Consider the following 23848-nt stretch of genomic DNA (forward strand, 5'->3'; position numbering starts at 1 on the left):
CTCTGTTTTTGGTCTCAAATCTACTCCCAAGGGAAAATATCTGGCTGCATAGCGACCCGGTATGTTGACTAACTGTATTTTTTTGGCTGCTTTGTGCTAAACAGATTGCGTACATAAGGTTTTAAAGCCATAATTGACGCAATGAAAGCTGTGAGACTCAACCAAAATAGTCAAATTGAAGACCTGAAGGTGAGAGTGAAACAAAAACATAAAAGGTGTGGGCCGTAAAACCAAAACAATGATCCAAAAGGCACTAAAAAGCTCTACAGAGCTGAGAGGACCTGCAAAGTTGACATCACATATGTTGATTTTATTCATTGTTAATCCATAAATATTGACTAGAGAAGCTGCAAGTCAAAGATCTGAATACTTCTTCCACCTCGACAGCGCGATACTGCTTTATGTGCAATTGTAAAAGTTCCACAAATCAAGTCCTACAATCCACCTTTGACCTTTCTCGTACAAATATCTGCCGTGGCCAGGCCTCGCCTCGCCCTGATAGCACTTATCACGTACTTTACCACATTTAAATCTTTTAATCGGTTCACAGCCTGCGGAGACGATCGAGTGGGTGACACATCAATTTTTTAAAACGACCTTTTTTTGCTCTTGCACACAAACCAACTCATTTTGTTTTGTTTTAAAAACGTCCCTCCGAGTGATTAACACAGCAGATATCTATCTACCTGTCTGTCTGCACATCTTACGCCATTTAACTGTGAATGAGTAAGCAGCAGACCACTTCCTGTCAGATATGACGGCGCAACAATGCGTCGCGACCTTTACTCGAGCGCTCCTTTTCGTGAGCCGCGCAGTTGTGATCGGCAGGTTTTTGGCGAGCTTCACACCCGGTGGAAAGTTCCTCTCCTGGTTTTGTCAGATGTTCGCCTAATGTTTGTTGCGCCAAATAGCACAAAGATCAAGTGAAGTAACTAAAGGGCAAGGCTTGTGTTTGCTGTCAACACACTGTAATGTACCCTTGCTGGGATCACGTAGCGCACACACACACACACACGCACGCACACGCACACGCACACACACACACACACGCACACACACACACACACAAAGGACAGGCAAAGCAGCAGTGGGTTGCAGTGCACACAATACAAAGGCTTTTTGTTCCGCCGGCGACCAAATGTAAATTACCCCATCTAGCGGTGAAGAGGAGGAACCTCCAACGTGATGCATTTTACAGGAATTCCGCCTCCCTCTCACCCTGTTTGACTGAATGAGGAAGTAGGTCTAAGTTTCAGTCCGGTATTCAGTTTCCAGCCTCAAGTTGCCTGCGAGAGGAAACAATAGCTGACGTGTGCGAGAGTAGTGCGTCGGCTGGAGGAAAGAACAGCTGTGGGTGTCCGTGATGGTTTAAAGGGTCGGAAGGATGAGAAAGAAGAAATGAAAAAAACCCAAAAAAACCAACATTATTATTGGTGTTCGTTGTCAAAGGCAAATAGGAGGGGAAAGCCCTGTACACTTCCTGGTTAATCGGGAGGACACCGCCTCTCCTCCTCCTCCTCCTCCTCTCACGAATACAAATTGAAATTTGACTTACTGACATTACATAAGAATAGCATTTCCAAAAGCACCTCGTAAGGTGTTGACGTACTAAAGTTTCAGCATCATGATTTTTTTTTTGTTTTACATCTGCTACGGAAAAAAAAAACTTTTACTCAAAATCAAAGTTTTGACATTTTGGGAAATGCGCTCATGCTTTCTTGTTGGGAATTAGACGAGATCGTTGATGTGACCCGTGTTTAGTAATTTAGCATAAAGAGTGGAAACAAGACAGCAAAACCTGCAAAATGGCAACGAAATGTACCTGCCAACACCTCAAAACGAATTATTTAACGAGCCAGTTAATTTAGTAGCTATTTTGTTCATCAAATTTGCATCAATTTGAAGTGAATTTTCCCTCTAAAACTGCTGCAAGAAGGCGTTTGCGCCGTAGAGCCAGATTATTTTAGATTTTTAGATTCCTGTTTGACAGGCTCACTGTTTCCTTTTCTTTGTGCTGAGCTAAATTGCTAACTGGCTTCAGTTTCTCTGCAAAGAATGTTTGCAGGCGCCGCACAAATTTAGGTTACTAATAATATCTCTCTTTGTCTCTCTCTCTCTCAACTGGCTGCAAGAAATGTTCTCCCAACTCACTGTACGATTGTGGTTTAAAAGAAGACAAAGATTATCTTAGCATAGCATGTTAAGCATATTTCTCATATTTTTTTTTTTTTTTTTGAGAACAGATTGAGGTCATCGATGTAAGTGGAGAAGAATTCTCCCAAAATGTCAAACTACTAATTTTAAAAGAAGTCAGAGAAAGTTTTATTTCACAGATTTTCCCCCCCCGAGGCTGTGCTCGGGCACTTTTTCTGCTGAATTACATGATGAATTTGGTTTTGATCCGAGACCGTGTGGCACTTTTTTGGGGGTTTTTGTGTTAGAGTTTCATCCCAGTAAAAAAAATAATAAAAAATAGTTGTGGTTTAGCAGGATGTTGCTCTGTACTGCTCTTTCACCAGAACTGACCAAGTCTGGTTTTTTCTGGGTTGCAAGTATTACATTGAGTCATAACGGTCCGATTGATATCACTCAGACTATTTAAATCATGTGATTATGTACTCGGTCAGATGTCTCTGTGGTAAATATCATTCACGTTTCTGGTGGAATTTCCTTTTACTATTCCCAGGAGGTGATTGTGTATATATATATATATATTTTTTTGCAGTTTCTCTCCCAGTCTCGCTTTAACTTCTCTCAGATCTCCAAACTGGTTCGCACTTCCCCCTTTTTGGCTGACAGCGTCATTAAACTGGAAGCACCTACTCACACCTACAGAACCACAGTTCAAAAAAAAACAACCAACCATTGATCTAAAAGTTTGTTATGGAAATTCTGAGTTCTGGTTACGTTTTCTTTTGAACTGACTGTGAAGCCGAGAACATAAACAATTCAGGATTTTTTTGGTTTTTTTTTCTTTTATTGATTGTGCGTCAGACTCAAAATGAGAGGCGGAAGCTGACCTTAAGGGGAACAACATATTTCATCACAAACAATACGTTGATTAAACTGCTGCTGTAAAACAATTCGGATTTTACGGCACGTATTGATGGCATATTAAAAACATTTCCAGTGTCAGTTGACGGTATGGTATGACCATAAAAACATGCTGTCCTAAATGTGACACGTTTCGCTCAAGCGTAAGCAGTTAAGTGTTGCATCGAGATGATGTGGTCATGCAATTTCATCAAACTTACAGGAAAATAAAGAGGAAACTGAATTCGGAAGGCAATTTCAGCCAAATGACACACATACAAAACCACAAACCATTTCTTTTTTTTTTTTTTTAACTCAACTTGTCCATTTTCATTAAAAAATAAAACCTTATGGTTAATGTGGATATCCCCCCCAGACATCACTGTTGGCAGGTTTTTTTTAATTTTTTTATAGGGACTATATACTTAGTAAGAAGTAGATCCAACAGGGAAAAAAAAAAAAAGCCCAGTTAAGGTCTGGGGATTATCCAGAATGTTATTTTTGCAGAAACACGAAAGGAAAATTTTGTATTTTACATTCATGTCGCTGGAAAAGTCTTAGAGATAGATACAAAAAAAAATAAAATAATGAAATGCCCAGTACCATTCAAACAATCTGCATGGTGTAAAGTGAGAAAATGCATTCACGTTTTTAGTGTAATTTGAAGCCCATCTGTTTCTGTGTTTTGAGTAAACTAACCCTTTAAGACCGTACCCTTTTATTGACATAAAAGAAAAGGCTGCAGGTGCAATAGGTCGTCATCAGGACATTGGAAAGGAATATGCTGCACACTCGTCATAACAGAACAACTGAACTCGAGCAGTGTGAGAACTCCGTTTTTCTTCTGTTCACACTCATATCGGGTTATGCAGATTACAGAAACTGTTTTGGATACAAACATGTATGAATTCTGAGCACAGCTTTGTTTTTTTTGGGGATTTGTTGTTGCCGCTGGCATTCCTATGACAACAGAATGCAATCGGATGGCTTTCAGCCGCCAGGTAAGCTTTGTGAAATGTACAGTATGTGAAATATTTGTCAGGGATCAAAGGCGTAAATGGCTTCTTTTTTTTTTTGTTGCTTTGTAATGGTGAAAGTTTGTTTCCTGGGAGGACATAAATTAGTCTGCACCCATAAACCAAAGGAGTATAACCTGTATCGCTTTTGTCAATGAATCATTTATACATTTACAGAGTGTTTAACAGAGCGATTTGTGATTCATTCCTGCCAGAAAATGGGCCGGTGCATGTCTTGTTTTTCTCATGCAACAGTTTGGCTCGTGTGCAGCTCGAGGGCCAAACTCCGCAGGGCATTGCAGTGTCAAATTAGAAACACAAGAGGAAGAGTTGCCTTCTCCAAGGCAATGATTTCATAAGACCTTCAAAGCGGTTGTGTTTCCGTACAGCAGTCAGTGTCTATCTGCTGTCACCTAGTGGTGATAAATGAGGATTGGTTTGTACTGTAAATAAGAAACCCTAGAAAATGCTGAATATGATCCAAAGATTGTGTGGTTTGAAAAATGTAAGATGATTTTTGGTAAATAACCTGTTGGATTTTTTTTTTTTTGAAAGAACAAAGCTGTGAAACCAGGAGTTTCCCTTTTCATGCGTCCTCTAAGGAGCCGTTAAGGGGGGAGGGGGGAAGAAAAAAGGGAAATTACAAGTCAATCATTTTCCCTCCGGGGGGGAATTTGTTATCATGTGGTTCTCCTAAAATGATAAGATGAAAGAAAACACCAATTACCATAAATCGTGTGGTTACTGCAAAAGGATAAGACATTTCTGACAGAGCTATTTTTCACACACATGCTTCAGATTCAAAATGAAATGAAACGGTAACATGTGGCTCACACGGTCGTTAAGATGTTATGAAAGACAAAGTTGAGATACGGATCAAACTGAGCAATAAAGAGACATTAAAAAAGTGGATGGCAGAGCAATTATCGTAAAATCTGAATAGCAAAAAGAGACATGAATCTTTTTGAGAATGGAAAAAAAATAATAATCCATTCCAAGTTTTTATGGAAAACTACCTAAAAAAAAAAATACACTTTAGTAATGTATTAGCTATTAATTAGGCTACTAGAAAATGTCTGTATTGCCATTGAATAAAAAGTAATTAACTACATCAAAAAGAAGTCGACAGTTTAAAGAAGCATAGCTGCCAGTTCTTGATACTTCAAGAAATCCCATTGTGATATTTCTGGTGTTTTTTCTTTTCTTTCATTATTTTATTTTTTTTTTTGGGGGGGGGGGGAGGGGGGGGATTTGTAATTTGAGACTTATTTTTGTGTGAAGTAATTTAAAATCTTACCAGTTTATAGAATTATTAAACAGCATTTCAAACAAATGTCTGGTCACGTAAGTCCGCCGCAGTCGTCCCCCCCCCCCCCCCGTTTTCCTTTTCAGTCTATCGTTATGTCGCGTAGCCGAAACCGAAAGCGCGTGGTGGTTATCGTGCGTAAACTTTGAATAGTAACACATTTTTAAGAGCTATTTTCTATGGTGTGAAATCTTTCAATCCAGTTGAGTGTAATTACACTTGTAAAACAATAAACGCTGACTAGGCCACTTTTCAGTTTACGAACGTGCATGGGCGAGGAGAACCTGTTCTTCAAAGTATTTTAACCCGGGGGATTTTATTTTCAGCACTGCCGTACGTCACTCACCAGCGTCAGCAGGTGAGCTGTGTTCCCTTATTGTCCCATAACCGGAGAATTTCAGACCGGAGGAGTTCGAAACCCGCCGAAAAACAATCTTCGCGAAGTCGCAGCGAAAAGTAGGCCCGCAGAAAAAAGTTCCATCTTCACACAGAAGCTGAAACCTGTTAAACGTGTGTTTTTTTTTATAAGAATAAAGGCACGCGGCTCCTGACTTCCACCTCTTTTAGAGTAACATTGACATCCATTTAAAGTTCTGTTTGTGTCTTCCCGGTGACTGTAAATCCAACGTTCACACTCCTTCGCCAACTTCTTCGGCCCTTCAGAAGCTACTTGCTAACTTTCTTTGCTGTTTGGTTGCGTACTTAACATTTTCAGAGACTGAGCTCGTTCCCTTGATTGCTACTGTCGAAAACAAAAGCAGAGAAATAAAAAACAACAACAAATAGGCTAAAAGATGCCAATGAGCTGCAAAAGCAACGCCTTTCACATACACCGGTTGTAGCATTATTCTTAATATGAATATAGTAAATAAAATCCCGACTATGTCTGCAGCACACAGGATAGCACTGTTTATTTTTTTTTTTAACGTGAACTAAAAATCAAGAAACAAGCAATTTTTATCTGTAAATTTACACTCAATGCGGCGTTGAGTTGTCTTTTAATGGAAGAAAATGGCCAACCACAATGCGAGAAGCCTCTTTTAGCATTATATAAAATCCAATATCTCGTAATGCAAAAACAGATGTAAGATTTGTTTTCTATTGCAGAGTACACGCAGAAAATCCAGTACAACATGCTTTACATAAAGCACAATATTTATGTAATTTACCGTTGGAACGGTTGTGGGTAAATTAGATCATTTTAATTGGGGGGGGTGGGGGTGGGGGGGGGGGGGGGTAAAATGACTTTCAAGTGAAAGCAGAAGGTGCCGGAGATTTTTTTTTTTTTTTTTTTTTCATTTGTAATGCGCGTGTGAGCTCGAACCACTAGATGTCAGACCGTCTCCTTCTGTGTGACTTGTCTCACTTTTTAATTGAATGACTGATGAATATAGTTCATGCCCCACTTCTCTCTCTCTCTCTCTCTCTCTCTCTCTCTCCCACTCCCTTTCTCCACGACTCCCCCCACCGCTCCCCCTCCTCTTGTCACACCGCCAAAATAATAAAATGCTGACTTCTCAAAGTGCCTGTCTCAGCATAGCGGTCCTGAAGCCTGACACACACACACACACACACAAGAGTGAGAGAGGAGAGTGAGAAAGAGGGGAGGGGGGGGGGGGGAAAGAGAGAGGGAGGGTTGGGGGGGGGGGGGGGAGGGAGGGAGGAGAAAAAAAAAAAGGAGAGACAACTTTCTGTAACTGCAGCCTCTGCCTTGCCCGGGGGGCTTCAGCACTGCGCTTCTGTGAAGGTAGGTGAGAGGCTGCTTCCTTGTGTCTCGGTTTCTTGTAGGTCGTACGGGCGTGTTGGAGGTGATCCACACTTTTTAAAATCATCTGTTTTGGGGCTCTGTTTCCTTCAAGCAGACGCTCCTTAGGTCACTGTGGGATTCTGGTTTTTTTTTTTTTTGTCAAATAGAAGCGTGGACATGGTTGTATTCATATTTTCTGTGCAGACTTTTTTTTTTTTTTTTTTTGTGGTTTGATGTTGAAATAAGTTGTGTGTTTTCACTTTGTGGGTGGTTATAGTTCCCCCCCCCACACACACACACACACGCGCACCTCCCCGCTTCCACCCCACCCCACCCCAGCAGCAACTTATCTGCAGGGCGTCAGCTTTTAAAAAAAAAAAAAACTGGACCACTGTCACTCAAATGAATGTATCAGCATGGTATGTGGAGGGGTTAAGCCGTCCATTTTGCTGCCCATCGCCGTGTGGTTAATTCGTCACAGGGGATTTGGAGATATTGTCTCATGGGGAGGCTGTAAGTGTTCGGAAACCAAGGGAAGGAGGGCAAAAAAGTTTGCCCTCTAGCCCGCTCATCCGCTCCAGTTGTGATCCATTAGTGCCTGACGTTTGTCTATTTCGTCACTTGATCTGATTGTCTTTTGGGATCTGATGGGCTAAGTGTAAAAACCTTTAATTTAATGTGGATTTGACCTTCTTGCTGATTTAGCTCAGTTGAAAACTCATTCACACTAGTTTTTCTTTTTTTTCTTCTTTTTTTTTAATGAATTATCTTTTGGTGAATTGAGTCTTGAAGTTCTTTTCGGGGGGGGGTTGAGGGGCCTCGAAATGGTGCCCCCCCCCCCCCATGAAACGGTCTTCAAGGAGCAACCCAAGCCGGGAGAGGATTCACACGGCTGGAAGTAGCTGACTTGTGAAGCTAAAATTAAGCTGAGAGGCTGATTTGGAATGTTACACTCGGGCGGTAAGACGTGGAGAAGATGACCCGGCGGGTGGTGACAAATCTTCTGCGCTGTCGGTGGCGGAAAAAAAAAGAAAAAGAAAGAAGGACTCATTTAAAAAGAAGCCTCTTTGAAGCCTGCTCCTGTTTCAGAAAATTACAACAAGAAAAAAAAAATAGAGAAGTGAAACTAAGAGCCAAAGTTTATTTATGCCCCAGTAAAAAGAAGGACCCCGACACAGAAGCCGAATGTAAATCATTTTGGAGCATTTATGAGTGTATAACCTTTGTCGCCATGAAATCTAAACCCCCTGTAATGGTCTTTTACTTATAAAACACACAGTAACTCTCCTCTGCTTCTTGTCTCAGCGCAGCTCTCTTGACATAGACTTACTGGAGGTCCATGCCATTAAGTACACTGAAGAATTGCACAAGCTGACAAGCTTTGAATCATGGTTTTACTGCATGTATTTCCAAAATAAGAGCTTTTTTTTTTTTTTTTTTCGCCCTCAGACTTCCAACTAACAAGAAGCTCTGTACTCAGCGTGTTCTTGAAATGGCTGCACGAGCGTTTACTAAATCAGTCTGAAGCGTAAGCTATGAATACTTGAACCGCTGCGGCCAAAGTGCCTGCATGTGCACACGCTCTGTAGAAACTCAACAGATGGCTGGAGCTGGAAGAGCCGTAACGAGCGCAACTGTCGAGGCGGTTGGAGCCAGCTGCTTTGGTTACTCTCGGAGAAAACATTGGCTCCAGGTGATTTCTGTAAGCTCAGTTGACATTTTTGATGATGGAGCCAAGCTACAAATCACACGGTTAATTTAACTGTGTACACAGGATGTCAGTGCAAAACAAATGAAGTCTGTCTCATCACTTCAAATCCTTTAAAAAGACACACTTACACGTGTGTTTTCAGTTTATCTGATATATATATATATATAAAGGTCCCATATTGTATACATTTTCATTTCCATTTTGATTATGAAGCAGGTCATGGTGCTAAATAAACATAGTGAAAGCGTCAAAACCCTCAGTCCAAAGAGAAATGCTCACAGTTGGTATTCAGCAACTTTGCTGTTTGGACTTCCTCAAGTTTGTGATGTCACAAAGTCACACTTGTGCCATATTTCCACCATCCGCCCTTTTATGTGGGGAAAAAAAGATACCAAGTGGTCGTTTTTGTTTTGGAGTTTGCGAGCTTCGGGACTGAAAAAAAATGATTTGCCTGAGGGTGCGTCACTCAGAAAAGAGCCAGCCAATCAGAAGAAAGGGGTCAATGGTATCAATACGTCTAGACACACAGACAGGAAATGACCTGTTTTTGTAGAGCTCCCGATACAAGTTTGAGATAATGAGATGATTTTTGGTACTTAAAAACCCCCCAAAAAATATCTTTTAATGGACATCAAGGCTGCAAATAAAACACAGGAAAAGTGTAAAATAAGGGACCTTTAGTTCAATATGATGAGGCAATAGCCCTATTTGAGGATTCCCATCAAATCTTAATCAAGCTCTCTGTTCGTGTGTCCCGTTCTGTTGCTTCATTAAGCCGGATGGCAGTAATTAGGACATTTGTCTCAGGAGATTTTCAAAACCATCGACTTACTATTGAAGTAATGAGAAGAAATTCTAATGTGTGTTGGTGTTGTTTTGATGGTCATCAAACCCAAAACCCAATTTGAATATTTAAAGTTACTTATCTGTCATTAGTAGTAGTATCTGTCATTAATCAAACCCCAGATAAAAATGTAGTCATGCGTTTATAGCCGGGCTCAGCTGCATACCGCGAATGCCATAAAGACAGCAGCTGCAGGTGCGGGAAGATGGTCGTGATATTTTGACTGGGAAAAAGAAAATGTCCGGAGCCAGCTGGCAGTGGCAGGTGACAGCCCAGCGCTCATGCTCCACTCCCAGTTTGTTTTGTTTCATGTAGAAAAACCCAGCTGGGACTGCAGAGGACAGACGAAAGCTCACAAACACACACAGTCTGTTTCCACTGAGGCTTCGGCGAATGAGCCAAATTGAATGTTAAAAACACAACATTTGTACTACTCGGTTTAACAGGGCGCCATTTAAAAAAAAAAAAAAAAAAAAAGTCAAAGTATTTACCGTTTTGATTCTTTTTTTTTTTGGATCCTGACAAGTTTTTGATCTAGTCTGGATTTGCAGAAGATAAAACAACATCCCAGTATGACGTTATATGCGTTAAAAGTAATACGTTCTTCAGTTGTCTTCACTGGCCGCGCTACCGGTTTGGGGTTTGTCTGAGCCCTCCCTCTTAGCTAAAGTGTCAAAAAAAAACAGCCGTGTATTTAGCTCAACAATAAGCGAGGCTCAAAGGCTTGACTGCGGGCAAATCACATGAGCCTTGTTTGGGCTCACGTCCACTCCTTGAGTCACAGACGGCCATCGACATCGACGACAGCAGATAAAAATGGTCTGGTGTCGGTATTTTTTTTTTTTTTAATATTTGAATGGGTTGGACTACTTAGCGGGCAGGAAAAACACTCCAAAACGACACGGACATAGTTATTTGTTAAGTTTATGTGGTGAGCGTGTCCGCAAAACGGCTGCCTATTTACACATCCAGCAGTAAGCAGAGAATGGTTTTGTTATTGAATAATTATGTTAGTTTAATCCCTTAACTGCAATGACCTTTACTGACCTCAGCCCGTCAGAATAAACGTGAATGGGTAATAGGAATGAAATGGATTCATTTCTCTAATGACACGGAGGAAATTTCCTCCTTTTTTCCTGCGTCCGTCGCGTAAAGGTCAGAGGTCAAACAATAGGGATTCTACGTTTTTGCCCGACGACACTTCAGCAGTGAGGATACCCGACGTTTTAAATCCGAAAACCTCTCGTTGAATGTTGTTGAAGTTCAGTCCCGTAACTGAAAACCTCACAATCTGTTGATTTTATGGTAAAAAGGGAGTAAAGGTGGTAAAAAAAAAAAAAAAAAGTATAAAGTTCGAGCTTAAACCCCTGATATAAAAAGCTGTTTTTGTAGCTTCAGGGTGGTAAAAGCTGGTGAAACGTTTCATCCACGGTTAAAAAAGCGAATCAAGGTAGACTTATCCTCCACTTGGTCCTTTGAGCCGCAGCCTCCTTCCCCCTCATCCTTTAAATCTCCTCCATCTTCCTCGACACTCAGCCGTGTGATCCGCTGTTTGTGTCATTGGCTTTACGCATTAGAGCCACGCAGCATTGATGGGAAACTGCCAGAGCAGTTAAGGCACACAGGAACATATTTTAACAGCTGTTTACATCATCTAAGTTTTCTAAAAAAAAAAAAAAAAAAAAAAGAGAGATTTGTTGAACTTTGCATGTTCTGGTTATGTATCTGCAAAGCCTTCTATTTTCATTTGATATGGTTTATTCAGGATCCCTGATGCAGAAATGCAAATTTTTTTTTTTTTTTTTTTTTTTTTTTTTTTTTTTTTTTTTTTTTTAATTAATCTGACCTGAGATAAACACAAGTAATTCATTTAATGTTGTGTTTCTTGTCCTACTATAAATGGCTGAAATATCTACTTTTTGCAAAAAAGAGTTGAACCTCCCATTATTTCGACCAAAGTGAAACAACATTTATATTTTACTAAAACAATTGTTGTGTTATGTTGATTAAAATACTAATTGGTTGTGGATTAGTACACAAAATCATGTAAAGTGAATGAGGATTTTCAGGGTCTTGTTCGAAATTCAATTTTTGGGTGGCGACATTGGTTAAGTTAAGTTAAGTTTGGCTTTAAGTTAAGTTTAGTTTGGCTTTAAGTTAAGCTCAGTTAAGTTAAGTTAGGCTTTAAGTTAAGTTTGGCTTTAAGTTAAGTTAGGCTTTAAGTTAAATTATGTTAAGTTAGGCTTTAGGTTAAGTTAAGTTCAGTTAAGTTAAGTTAAGTTAAGTTAAGTTAGGCTTTAGGCTAGGTTAGGCTACATAAGGTTTTGGTTAAGTCTCCGAAAGTGTAAATGTCTTGAAACACAACCGCAACCTTCATAAGCTTACAAGCTAATGTCTTGTGGACTTGTCCTGTGTTGCACTTCAGCTCCCGAACAAACAAGTACCGAAAAGGTTCTCTGCTAACATGCAGTTTGCGAGCCGGATAGTAACTTTAGCTCGTGACCTTTAGCACTCTGAATGATTTAAAAACATACTATTGGTCAGTTTAGAGGCTAAACGTTGAAGTCCTGGTTCTTCTACACTGCAAACACAATGCTGTCTGTCATTACCTTTTGTGTTAATTTCAGTAAGTTTTGTTCACAGCGGGTCTCTGCGTCCCTGCCAGCTATTTCCGACATCCCACTCTATTTTTTTTAAATTCCGTTTTAAGCTACTATGACTCAGTCCGTAGGCGGGTCGTTTGGGGTGAGCGTGTCAGGACTAAAGTTTTGTTTTTCACGTCCCTGTAAAAGCATCTAATGGCCCGTGTTTTTCTGAATATCCCTTTAATGAATCCCCGAGCGTAACTGTGACTTTATACGGACGCAGAAAGCCGCCTGCTGTAAAACACTTGGCCTCTTGTTGCCATCACAGATCACAGATGTGGATGTGTCCTGACATCGCGCAAGCCGACTGGCTGAATGAACCCACGTTGTGATGGCTTTCTTTTCTCTGTCCAAGTTGGGGAAAAATTTGGACCAAAAAAAAAAAAGAAAAAAAGAAAAGAAAACATCAGCCCCTCAAACCTGATAGCTGTATTACTCATACTTTGACCCAGAGATATATGCTATCGCTGTGGTATTTGAAAGCCCTCCCCCCCCCACCCCCCACCCGCTGTGTCTCATTATCTTCTGTCTATTGTGTGCTTGTGGTGGCTTTTCATCGCTGGGTGCAGATATGTTTTTCAGGGTGGTTCCACTACCGGACGAGCGAGTGTCTGTCAATGATAAATAAGGGATTGCACTCCTCTCCTCTCTCCACCCCGCTATTCTTAGTCGCTGTGCGGTGGGCGAAGGGTTTAAAGTTACAAAGACCTTGCTCGCTCTCATCTCATCTCATCTCATTTCTCTCTCTGCCTCTTCGCCTTTCAAACTGCGGGGGCGGCGGTGGGCGGTTGCTCACCTCTGGTGTGTCTTTAAAAGTGAAATTGAAGATTACGTAAGAATGTGACCTGGAGGCTGCTGCAACATATTTATACAGACTCGGCCGTCCTGAGTATCGCGGATTTATTATTGGAAATGCATCTATTATTATCGTCATCGCGTTGTTGTAGCACTCTGGATAGGGCAGCTGATAAGCTGAATGAAGATCACCAAGCTGTTTTTCCAAGGACAGTGGTTTGATAAAATGCCGGTAGGGGAACCCCCCCCCCCCCACCCCCTACACGCCTCCTGCAGTCCTTGACAGGGTTCCAGGAGGTTCCCAGGGAAAATGAGGACAGAGGGGGTTTGTCATTTACTCATAGTCAGAACAACCGGGGATGAAGGTGGTGACCATGCGAGTTGTAGCATTCTTGGCTAGCGTCCGGCCGGCTTGACATTTTGTATGACTCCCACCCCCCCATCTTAAGTCTACATGTCCCTTCATCTCTCCAGTAAGAAACAAGCTGAAAAAAAAACAACCATGAGAACTCGTGTGCGCCGTACGCTCGGCGTTCGAGGGGTTAAGTTGTGAAAAACACTGTTGCCAGGCAACTGCGACGTGGAAGGCGTCTAGAAGCCACAGAGGGTTAACCGTTTAGCGAAGCTAGGGTAATGCAGGAAATGCAAAGGCACAGAGGGAAAAGTTTTGAAGGATAGCTCGGCATGACTAAAATTGCAATATATTAGCGTAACATCTGACTAATAAGGAACTTGCATTTCCTCCTCTGCCGTTTCCGTCAACGTCAGCAAACACGTCACAACTCGTAAAATTCAAGGCTTATAGAACATTTTGAGTTCCGAAGCGGTGAATACCGCAACAGGGGGCCGTACATAGCGACTCTTCCCGTGTGCACGGTGAATACGACCTCATTTGAACGCAGCTTACGTCCTAATAAACAGCTAAACAAACACTTTACAGACAAAATGTGATAATTTGTCTCGTTTTTGTTACGCATCTGTAAGTGTCAGTGTTTCAATTTTAGGAGTTTCACAGGGAAATACAATTCACTGCATCACTAACTAACAACCAAGTAAACGCTTTAATGAAGTTTTAATTCAGTGGAAAAAGGTCACAAATAACTCTGATTAGAGCATAAAGAAAGTGTAACATTTTAGATAAGACACCATAAGATTTAAGAAACCATAAGATGGCATTAAAAGAAAAAAACCTCATCGTGATCCCCCCCCCCCCCCCTCCCCCCTCCTCTCCTCTCTCCTCTTCACCCACAGTGCGCTCTTGCCCAGGGGTTGTGCAAGCAGTGTGTATGAGTGAGTGTGCGTGCATGTGAGCCGGAGCCTCAGGAGCCATGTCGGACCCCAGGGACATCGACGAGGATGCCATCCTCAAGGGCCTCAGCGCCGAGCAGCTGGATCAGCTGGAGCTTGACCTGCTGGAGATGGACCCTGAGGTACGGAGGAGCGCTCGATTTGTCTTAAAAGCCTGCCAAGCGGTCGGGTTTTCTGATCACTTTTCCTCCAGTGCCACAAGGCCTTCAGTAGCCAAGATCTGGAGCCTGATGCTTTTCACAGGTCCCCTCAGGTGTTTGTTCCCTCACGGTGATCAGGCTGCTCCAAAATCAACACCTGACACCAGGTGTGGCTTGTTAACTCAGAGGTATGAAGAAAAAAAGAAAAAAGAAAAAAACCAACAACACAGGATGTGTGGCATCCACTTTAACTCTACAAGAAAGTGAGCAGCAAAAGATCAGCTAAAAGTCGAGCAACTTTTCTCAGTCACTAAAATCAACGGCCGCCATAACAAACATTTACTCTGGAAAACAATGAAAGAAACTGCTTCAGGCTTTTTTTTCTTCCTTTCTGACAAGATCCAACAATGCAGCATGCAAATGAACAAACACTGAGAGCAGAATATTCACAAGCTTAACATTTCATTTTAGATGGTAAAATACCCCCCCAACCCCCCCCCCCCCCCAAAAAAAAAAAAACAAACCACATCTTAGTAAGAGTAGTGCAGAAAAAAAGCTTTCCAGGTTTTCATTTTACATTTGAAAATTAGTATGAATGAGTTGCCATTGTGCACCTGCAGTTAATGTCACGTTGGTCTCCACACTGTGACACACTTGAGATGAGGAAAATTGTATAAATCTCGGTGGATGTTGGTATTTTTACTTCATTTAACCAGTTTTTAACCTTCATTCTGTTTTTTTTTTTGGGGGGGGGATTTAAGGAAAGACAACGTCCCACAACAAAAAAAAAAATTGTGAAATTTAATAATGATGTGACTGAGAACTGAAAGACTGATGACCAAACACACTCAGTGGGTTGTTTCTTTGAGCAACTTGTCAACCCTAAAAGCGTCCAGCCCTGCTTGTTGCGCATGATGATCCATCCACATATTCAAAATGTAATGATAAATGTCTATTTTGGATTAAAAATTCAATTCTACACTATATGACATTTAAATATGTGAAACCACAGACTCAGGTTTGCAAATGATCTCAAAATGAAATTGAAACTGACGTCAGTAGATGTCAGATGATTATTTCTTCCCATCTTTTGGTGAAAGATCGCTGCAATCTGGCTGCAGGAGGTCGTTCGATGGTTTCTGCATTCAGACTATTTTTTAATCACGTAGTCCATCTACACGTTTAACAATTGATCCATGCTCCCTGCTTTTATAGTCTTAATGCCACTTAAAAATAACATGTTACCCCCCTCCCCTCTCCCCCAACCCGCCTTTTCTCCCAGAATGCCATGCTTCCAGCCGGCTTCCGGCAGCGAGACCAGACAAAGAAGAGCCCGACGGGGCAGTATGACCGGGACGCCCTGATGCAGCACTTGGAGAAACAGGCCCTGGAGTTCCCCGACAAGGAGGACCTGGTGCCCTTCACCAGGGAGAAGAAAGGTTGGGGGGGGGCTCTGTGGGAGGACATCTGTTGGTGTTCTGCTACCGAATATTTAAAAAAAAAAAAAGACTCCTTTGGATTTCAGTTTCGTTGTTGAATTTTATGAACAACACAAACAGAAACGAGAATTTCACGAAACGATACAACAAAAAGGAACTGAAACCTTGTGAGAGTGAAATCCAGATTTTCTCTGAAACGAAACTCAGACAAAGCCGCATTTGCCCATTTTACGTAACAGAAATATAGAAAGAATTGATCATAATATAAAAGCTAATTAGAACTTTCTAGCTGCACACAATCGAGCTGAATATTCCCATTCCTCTGCCCGTGTGAAGGGAACATATTCCCCTCATTTTATCTGCACAGAGGTTTGTTAATAATTATAGAAATACTGGATTATCCATAGAGTCGGAACAATCGCTCTTCAGGGTCATGCATGTCTTGAATCTCCAGGGTCTTTTCTTTGCTGCTCGCTCGGATTGCTGGACAGTTGTTCCCCGTGACGCTCCACCGCGCAAGCAGCTCAGGCTCTTAGCTTCAGGTCTGTGTGGGGTTTTTTACGGCTCACCGACTTTCGGGGCCATTTCCACCCTGTTCCCGCCGGGCCGACGCGTTCGGACCGAACACCGGGAAATGACTCGGCTGAGGAGAATCGCTCCGTGCAGTTCCTGTGCGAAGGGCCCAATAAACAGAAACCGATGAGACAGCAGGCATGTCTACGTTCTGTCTAAAATGAAATTGAAGATTAATGAGAAAAAGTACAGAGTTTAAAAGCAAAGTACAGGCTGCGAGAAGAAAACCGGGTTTATAGAGCTGCTTCGTAAATATGTGGAGAAAAAAAAAAAAAAAAAGCCCTGACTTACTCGTGTTTTGGGAAACATGATCCGAACGGAGCTTCTCCCCAAAAACAAAGATAAATATATGGTTCAAGACATTCAGACTACAGAACCTCATTAAGATAAAAAACAAAAAAACAAAAAATTGGATTGACTGTCTAACCCCCCTTTTTCTTTGTATGTCTCCAGGAAAGGCCTTCGTGCCCAAGAAGGATTCAGACATCCCCGACCACGAGAAGGTGATGTTGGAGCCGGAGCTGGAGGAGGCTCTGAAAAACGCCACTGACGCCGAGATGTGTGACATCGCAGGTCGGACACACAGTATCGCTGCTGCTGGCAGTATCCTCACAGTAATTTCTTAAAATTTGGCACAAACATTCACTTGGGCTCGAGGATGAATTCATCCGAATTGAATGTTCAAAGGTCAGAGGTTAAATTTACTGCGACCTTCTAAAACACGTTTGTGGCCGTGACTGAAGAAACGTTGGGCTCAGTTTTGACAAAACTTTCACACAAATGTCTGAGAGGATAACGTGATTAAGTGACGGCGCACGATATCCACGAGGTCAAAGGTCAACTTCACGGGCGACATCAAAACGTGTTGACTCATTTTTGAACGTTATTCAAGGGGAAATCGAGAACGCGTTTTACCGTTTGGTCGGATACGGATTCAGTGACGCTCATGTTGGGTCTCCGCCTTCAAAACCGTGCCGGTTGTACAGATCTTTTACTTTTAGCTTCTTTGCAGAAAAATCCCCATTTGAAGCGTTAGTCTAGCGCCATTCTATCAAAATCAGATTTTTTTGGGGCCAAATTCCTTCAAAGTCTTCACTACATATATCATATGAGTCTGAACAGACACGGACGTAAACTGCAACTGGTCGGCGGAGGCGGTAGTTCTTGTTCTTTTTGCGTACTGTGTGAACAAAGTGTTTCACCCTCGGGCTTCATCAGGCTCACTGCGCAATATTTTTTACACTCCAAAAATACATACAGTCGTGATCCGACATCCAACATTGACTACAATGAATCTGACTGATACAGAGTGCTTATAACAAAGCATATCAACCCCCCCCCAAAAAGCCCTTCAGCTACATGTTTTTTTTTAATTTTTTTAAAGTAATAGTTATCTGAAACGCAGATCACAGTGACACAATCTCTCTGTAGTCGCCCCAAACTGTGTAATGAGAGCGACCGAGGAGGACACGACAGAAAAACGTCAGTAAATCAGCGATCTAGACCGATAAAACGAATTTAATCACTGACGGCTCCGTCTCATCGGGTGTCCGAGTCGTTCACCCGTGCCTTTAATCCGACGACATGCAAAAATGTGCGTTAAAAAAACCAACAACAACAACCCAACAACTCTATTTTCCCTGTGACGTCATCTGTTTTTGGTCCTCGTGCAGCTTCCCACCACAAGCTGTTTCGTTAACCTATCATGACACACACAGCGCGGTGTGACCTCGCTGTTTTCGCCACGGCGGCTCTGACCCGCGTAGTTCTGTCACACGGGCGTGTTTTTTTTTTGTTTGTTTGTTGTTGTTCGCTTCGTACCGTTTCCCTCAGAACCGAGACAGCTCAGCGGTCCCGGGGCTGACAGACGCGGCCAAGACGTGCGACGGGGTCCAATTCCCCACGATCAGCAGCACAGAAATAAATAAGCCCGGCCCCCAGGGCCGCCGAGGCGGGAGGGGAGAAGGGGGGTGGATGTAGGGATGGTGGAGGAGGAGGAGGAGGAGGGAGGGGGAGGCAGAGATACTGTATCTGTTTAAAACAGACGAGTGGGAAGCTACTGCGTTCGCAGATAATGAAGTTTGGACCGTTTTCCACGTTGCCGTGAAGCTCAAATGAATCGAACTGAAGCTTAAAGCAATGTGAGTCGTCTTGTTGGAGTCTTTTTTTTTTTTTAGAAAGAGTACTTTAAATATGACATCATTCCAGATGCAAACGAGACTTACAATCCAATTATTTCTCCGTTAGTAGCATTATAAGTACAGACAAGTGTGCACGTGGCAGCTAACTGGATTTATCAATTAGCAGTTGGTTAAGTCGGACACAACGACGCTAAATACGTTAAAAAAATTTGGCAAAGTTAATCATATCTTGGGTCATTTTTTTTTTTTATCAGTTGCCAAATGTAAATCTCCCTAAATCCAAAATAAGAGCATGACAGAACTTTCCCACAAGGAGGATGTTGTAGTGAGTTTGACCGACCAAACTAAATGTCAACTAAATGCAAAAGTGCTGCTTGTTACTACAGTCCCACGCAAACCAGTTTGACATAGAGAAATCAAAATCCTGACAGGCCTCTGGCCTCACCTAGTTACGGTTGCTAACCACCGATTGGACGAGCGCTGTTTTGTGGGCGGAGTCCGGCAGACGAATAAATAATAGTTATGTCAGAAAGCCTTCTCGATCCACCCGAGAACTATACACACGTTACGCAGACTGAATGCACGGATCGCATTTTAAACGAGGTCAAATATGAACCATCAAACGCGTTTCCTGTCTTGATTTTGATCCTCTGACGGGCCGGAGCCAGAGCCGGGGCAGCGTGTTTGTCCGGCTCCACCGGCCCGTCGGAGAGACCACCGTTTTAACCCTGGACACGGTCCAGACGAGGATTAAATCTCAGTTAGCCTCTGTCACTCTTTTGTTTGGGCTTTTTGGCAAACAGACTAAAAAAAAAAAAGGGGGGGGGGGGGTGGGGGGGTGGGGATGAATAGCCCGGCCGACCGGAGCTGGGAACGAGTGTCCAACGAGGCGCCCCTGGAATTTTGATCCTCACGATTTATATAAGATATTTGCTATACGTTGCTATATCGAGCCTTTCTAGTTATCTGCAGACTAGTTTGTGCTGCAAAGCTAACTCGGGGTTACTGTCAGGGGCCAAACCGGACGACATGTGGGCGTTTATGGACCCCCCCCCCCCACACACACACACACTCCCTACCCCTATACCCGCCAAACCCCCCCCCCCCCCCCCCCCGAGCAGGCAGCTGTCCCCCTTTGGCCTAACTTTTTTCCTCACAAGGCCCTTCCCATGGTTCCCCACACGGGGGTCGGGAGGCTGGCGGGGTGGGAAGGTTGGGAGGAAGGGAGGCGGTTGCTGTCACAGCAGTTGGCTGGTGACCCAGTTTGGAGCTGGCAGGTTCCTAACACGGGGAACCAGGAGGGCGCGAGCCGGTACATCTGCCCCCTTCTGGTCAGAAGCAGTAACAGCACGTACAAAAGGAGGAAATGTCATTTCGGTGAAGGACACGTGGAAGGGGAGAAGTGCAGTACTCTATATCTATAGCTTCCATATGCTCTTGTATAAGCCCATGTAATAAAAAAAATAAAATTCTGAAGAAATTATTCTTTTCTTTTAATACATTGTCAGTTAAGTCTCCAAACCAATAATAAATAAAAAAACAAAACAACGACAGACAATACAACGCAAAATACGTCACTAACTGTCGTATTTGAAGCAATAAAAAAAGGGGTGTGACTTTGGTAATGGACAGTGAAGTCGTCACCGAGGCACTGAAGTGTGATTGGTGGAGAGCTAAAAACAGAAAAAAAAAACAAAATTATAGTATATAGTACTTGAATAAAATCTTTACTCGCACTGGTAACAGGATAAAGGTATTACTCAAATAAAGAAGTACTTCTTTTACCGTGGCTGATTATTAGATTAAAGACTCACTGAGAGGGTTATTTTCAGCAGCGACTACATATTTTTTTTTAGAGCCAATTGCAAATTACGAATTTGACCTGGCACATACTGCAGATGACCAGAAATACTGGGAGTGCTTTTCTCTTCCAAATCTTTTAACAGCGACTCCATATCAGCCAGAAGAACACTTGAGGGAGTCAGTCGCCCCACACACACACACACACACACACGCACACGCACACACACACACACACACACACACACACACACACACACACACAAGAGGAATGATCACCCAACTGGGCCTCTTTTGGTTTTGGACTCCGAACTGAATCCAAGAATTTGTGTTGGGAGGATATCAAGACAGGGACGCAGACTATAAAATGCAAAAAAAAACGTGACAAGAGCACCGACCAAATATATTTGCGATCAAATATCGGACATATTTTTGATCTGAACGGCGTCCGTGACTCGCATTCATCGCGACTGTTTCCCTTGTACTCGCAGCCATCCTCGGGATGTACACGCTGATGAGCAACAAGCAGTACTACGACGCCCTGGGCACCACGGGCACCATCGCCAACACCGAGGGCATCAACAGTACGTGGGGCGCCGCTTCAAAAGCGACTTCACGAGCCGCCGTTGCATATTTATTGATTTACTTTTTTCTTACCTCCGCGGTCATTTCCCGCGTTTTATCGGGGCCGCCCCGTAGCCTCAGCTGAACGATTGTGGCGTCTCCTCCAGGTGTCGTGAAACCGGATCCGTTCAAGATCTTCCCCGAGGAGCCTCCCAACCCGACGAACGTGGAGGAGACCCTGGAGAGGGTCCACAACAACGACAGCAGCCTGACAGAGGTCAACCTCAACAACATCAAGGTCGGCCAACCCCCCTCTCCCCCTCCTCCCCCTCTTCCCCCTCCCGCCCCGATGACGCGTCACAACACGGCGGGCGATAATTAAACCGATCGGAAATGCAAATATATTCGCTTTGCATCAAAGGTCAAACCAGTAATCTTATTTCCAACCCGCTGTTTGCCACACGTGCCATTTTTAACACACGGCAGGACGACCAGATAGGTTAGGTTAGGTTAGGTTAGGTTAGGTAGTTACTTTATTAATCCCCGAGGGGAATTTTTTTTTTAATGATGAGATCATTTATCATTGCAACGACAAATAAGAACAGTTTTGAGTTAATATCTTCTGCTGTATTGATTAGTTGGAATGTAAAAACGTCCTAAATTTGCCAAAACTTGAGGACCAAAACTTTCAAAATCTTTCCTGCAGGACATTCCCATCCCGACGCTGAAAGAGATCTTCGAGGCGATGAAGGGAAACTCCCACGTGGAGATTCTGAGCATCGCCGCGACCCGTAGCAACGACCCCGTAGCCCACGTGAGTACATCAAAAAAAAAAAAAGAAATCTATTGTCGTGTCCTTTAATTTCTTTGGTATAAAAGACTTGTTTTTTTTTTTTTGAATGTTTACTTCCTTGCAAGCACCTTAACTCAGCCGCGGATCCTGGAGCATGAAGCGGATTTGACAAAAATAATGCTGACTTTTAAAAAAAACCGAAAGAAATGTAGACGCTTTCGCGAGGAGAATATTTACCGACTCCTGGTAGCAGCGCAGCGTCTGAACATTGATTTCCAACGTCCGCGTTTGCGTCGCCAGGCGTGCGCCGAGATGCTGCAGGAGAACACCAGCTTGCAGAGTCTTAACATCGAGTCCAACTTCATCACCGCCGACGGCATGATGGCCGTCATCAAAGCTGTGGCCAAAAACGCCACGCTGGTGGAGCTCAAGATCGACAACCAGGTCAGAAAGGAGGCAGATAAAAAAACAAAACAAAAAAAAGAAAACTGGCTTTTATTACTCGTGAGCTTATTGTTAAGCATATATTAAGAACAAGAAATCATCCCTTTCGTCAGCTAAAACATGAAAATAAACCAATAAGATCTCTTTCTCACCGTATCTTGTTTGAGGAAAGTTTTGTTCTTTTTTTTAAATTCGTTTTTTTTTTTTTTTAATGAAACGCACATCTGGATAAAGAACTTAATGTCTCAATGCCGCTCTTTCTCTCCGGTTCAGAGGCAGAAGCTGGGAGACTCGGTTGAGATGGAGATCGCCTCCATGTTGGAGAACAACTCCAGCATCCTGAAGTTCGGCTACCACTTCACCCAGCAGGGTCCCCGAGCCAGAGCCGCCATGGCCGTCACACGAAACAACGACATGCGTACGAATCGCTCCGACCACGCCGCTCAGAAAATCATTTAAAAAAAAAAAAAAAAAAAAAAAATCTCACGTAGAAATGTTCAAATTGACCTGGAATCGCTTTTTTAAATGTTTGGCAAAATTGTGGGTCAAGTAAACTATGTCATGCCATTAATCCTTTCTTATCTGACCTTTTTCTCTTGCCTGCAGTTCGCCAACAGAGATTAAGATGAAAACAAACAAGATGAACGACCGCTTGGGTGCTTGGATGCCCCCCCCCTCCCTCCCTACTCCTCCCCCCCCTCCCACCTCCACTTCAGAGCCTGCAATGACTGCCAATGACAACCTCGTGCCGGCTTTTACTCGCCGTGGCGCACCAGAGCTGCACAACTCTTCCCCAGATTAATCTGAGGTCGCCGTCTAACATCTAATCATTTCATTTTCATTGGCTGCAGCGAGCTTTTTTTGTGTAGACTGCTGAATTCATCATAAAGGCATGTATAGGTCACAAGCAACATGTGAAGTGTCTTTTTTTTCTCCCCCCCCCCCCACCCGTGCTTTTAAGTTTGTGCATCACCCACTCTTTTCACTCATGATGACTTTTTTTTTTTTTTTAATGTGGTGCTACATCATATGTGGGAAGGAAGACAAATCTGTAAATACTTTAAATAAAAATATATATTCAACTATTTTTTTTTTTTTTTTTTTTTTTGGGGGGGGGGGGGAAATGTTTGGCAAGTTTAATTGTTATTGCTTGTGTGAATATTATTCTTAACGAACGTTGACCGCCAAAAGCGGCCGTCAATATTAAGGTCAAACGAACTTTTAATCACGTTATGAAAATCTCAATCAAAACCAATTGATCCTCGACAAACAGGATTTTAACCAAAAATGAAGATGGTTAACAACATGGCAGCTATTCTGAGGCAAGTAGTGTCTCTCATACACAACGTTATAACATTCAGGGGTCCAACTGCGAGTCAGAAGTCAAATTCCCCGACTTTCACTGCTTAAACCTGCTGCACAATTACGATGAAACAAAACTAGGCTTTTGCACTGTATTTTCAAAATGTATTTTCAAAACGGGAACATAAGGAGCTGGCGGCTTCCTATTTTTTTTTTTTTTTTGATAGATCTATAATAGAAGCTTCAC

General features: G+C 42.7%; 1 protein-coding gene across 1 annotated transcript; it reads left to right on the forward strand.

Moving 5' to 3' along the window:
- The first annotated feature begins 7009 nt into the window (after positions 1 to 7009).
- tmod4 (tropomodulin 4 (muscle)) lies at positions 7010 to 23381 on the forward strand. The gene is made up of 10 exons (XM_069174937.1): positions 7010 to 7102; positions 14349 to 14527; positions 15828 to 15984; positions 17011 to 17130; positions 20990 to 21082; positions 21230 to 21360; positions 21769 to 21876; positions 22156 to 22299; positions 22573 to 22717; positions 22906 to 23381. The coding sequence occupies exons 2-10, from the start codon at positions 14426 to 14428 to the stop codon at positions 22926 to 22928; spliced, it is 1023 nt and encodes a 340-aa protein (XP_069031038.1). The 5' UTR covers positions 7010 to 7102; positions 14349 to 14425; the 3' UTR covers positions 22929 to 23381.
- The last annotated feature ends 467 nt before the right edge of the window (positions 23382 to 23848 follow it).

The sequence above is a fragment of the Embiotoca jacksoni genome, unplaced genomic scaffold (assembly GCF_022577435.1).
Source record: "Embiotoca jacksoni isolate LCO1_2020_lvr unplaced genomic scaffold, fEmbJac1.0.p SCAF_63, whole genome shotgun sequence".
In the NCBI taxonomy this organism is placed as follows: domain Eukaryota; kingdom Metazoa; phylum Chordata; class Actinopteri; family Embiotocidae; genus Embiotoca; species Embiotoca jacksoni.

Coding starts and splice junctions, on each gene's coding strand:
- tmod4 (XM_069174937.1), top strand. CDS start 14,426: ATGTCGGACCCCAGGGACATCGACGAGGATGCCATCCTCAAGGGCCTC. Junction 14,528..15,827: donor TGCTGGAGATGGACCCTGAG/GTACGGAGGAGC, acceptor CTTTTCTCCCAG/AATGCCATGCTTCCAGCCGG. Junction 21,083..21,229: donor CAACACCGAGGGCATCAACA/GTACGTGGGGCG, acceptor CGTCTCCTCCAG/GTGTCGTGAAACCGGATCCG.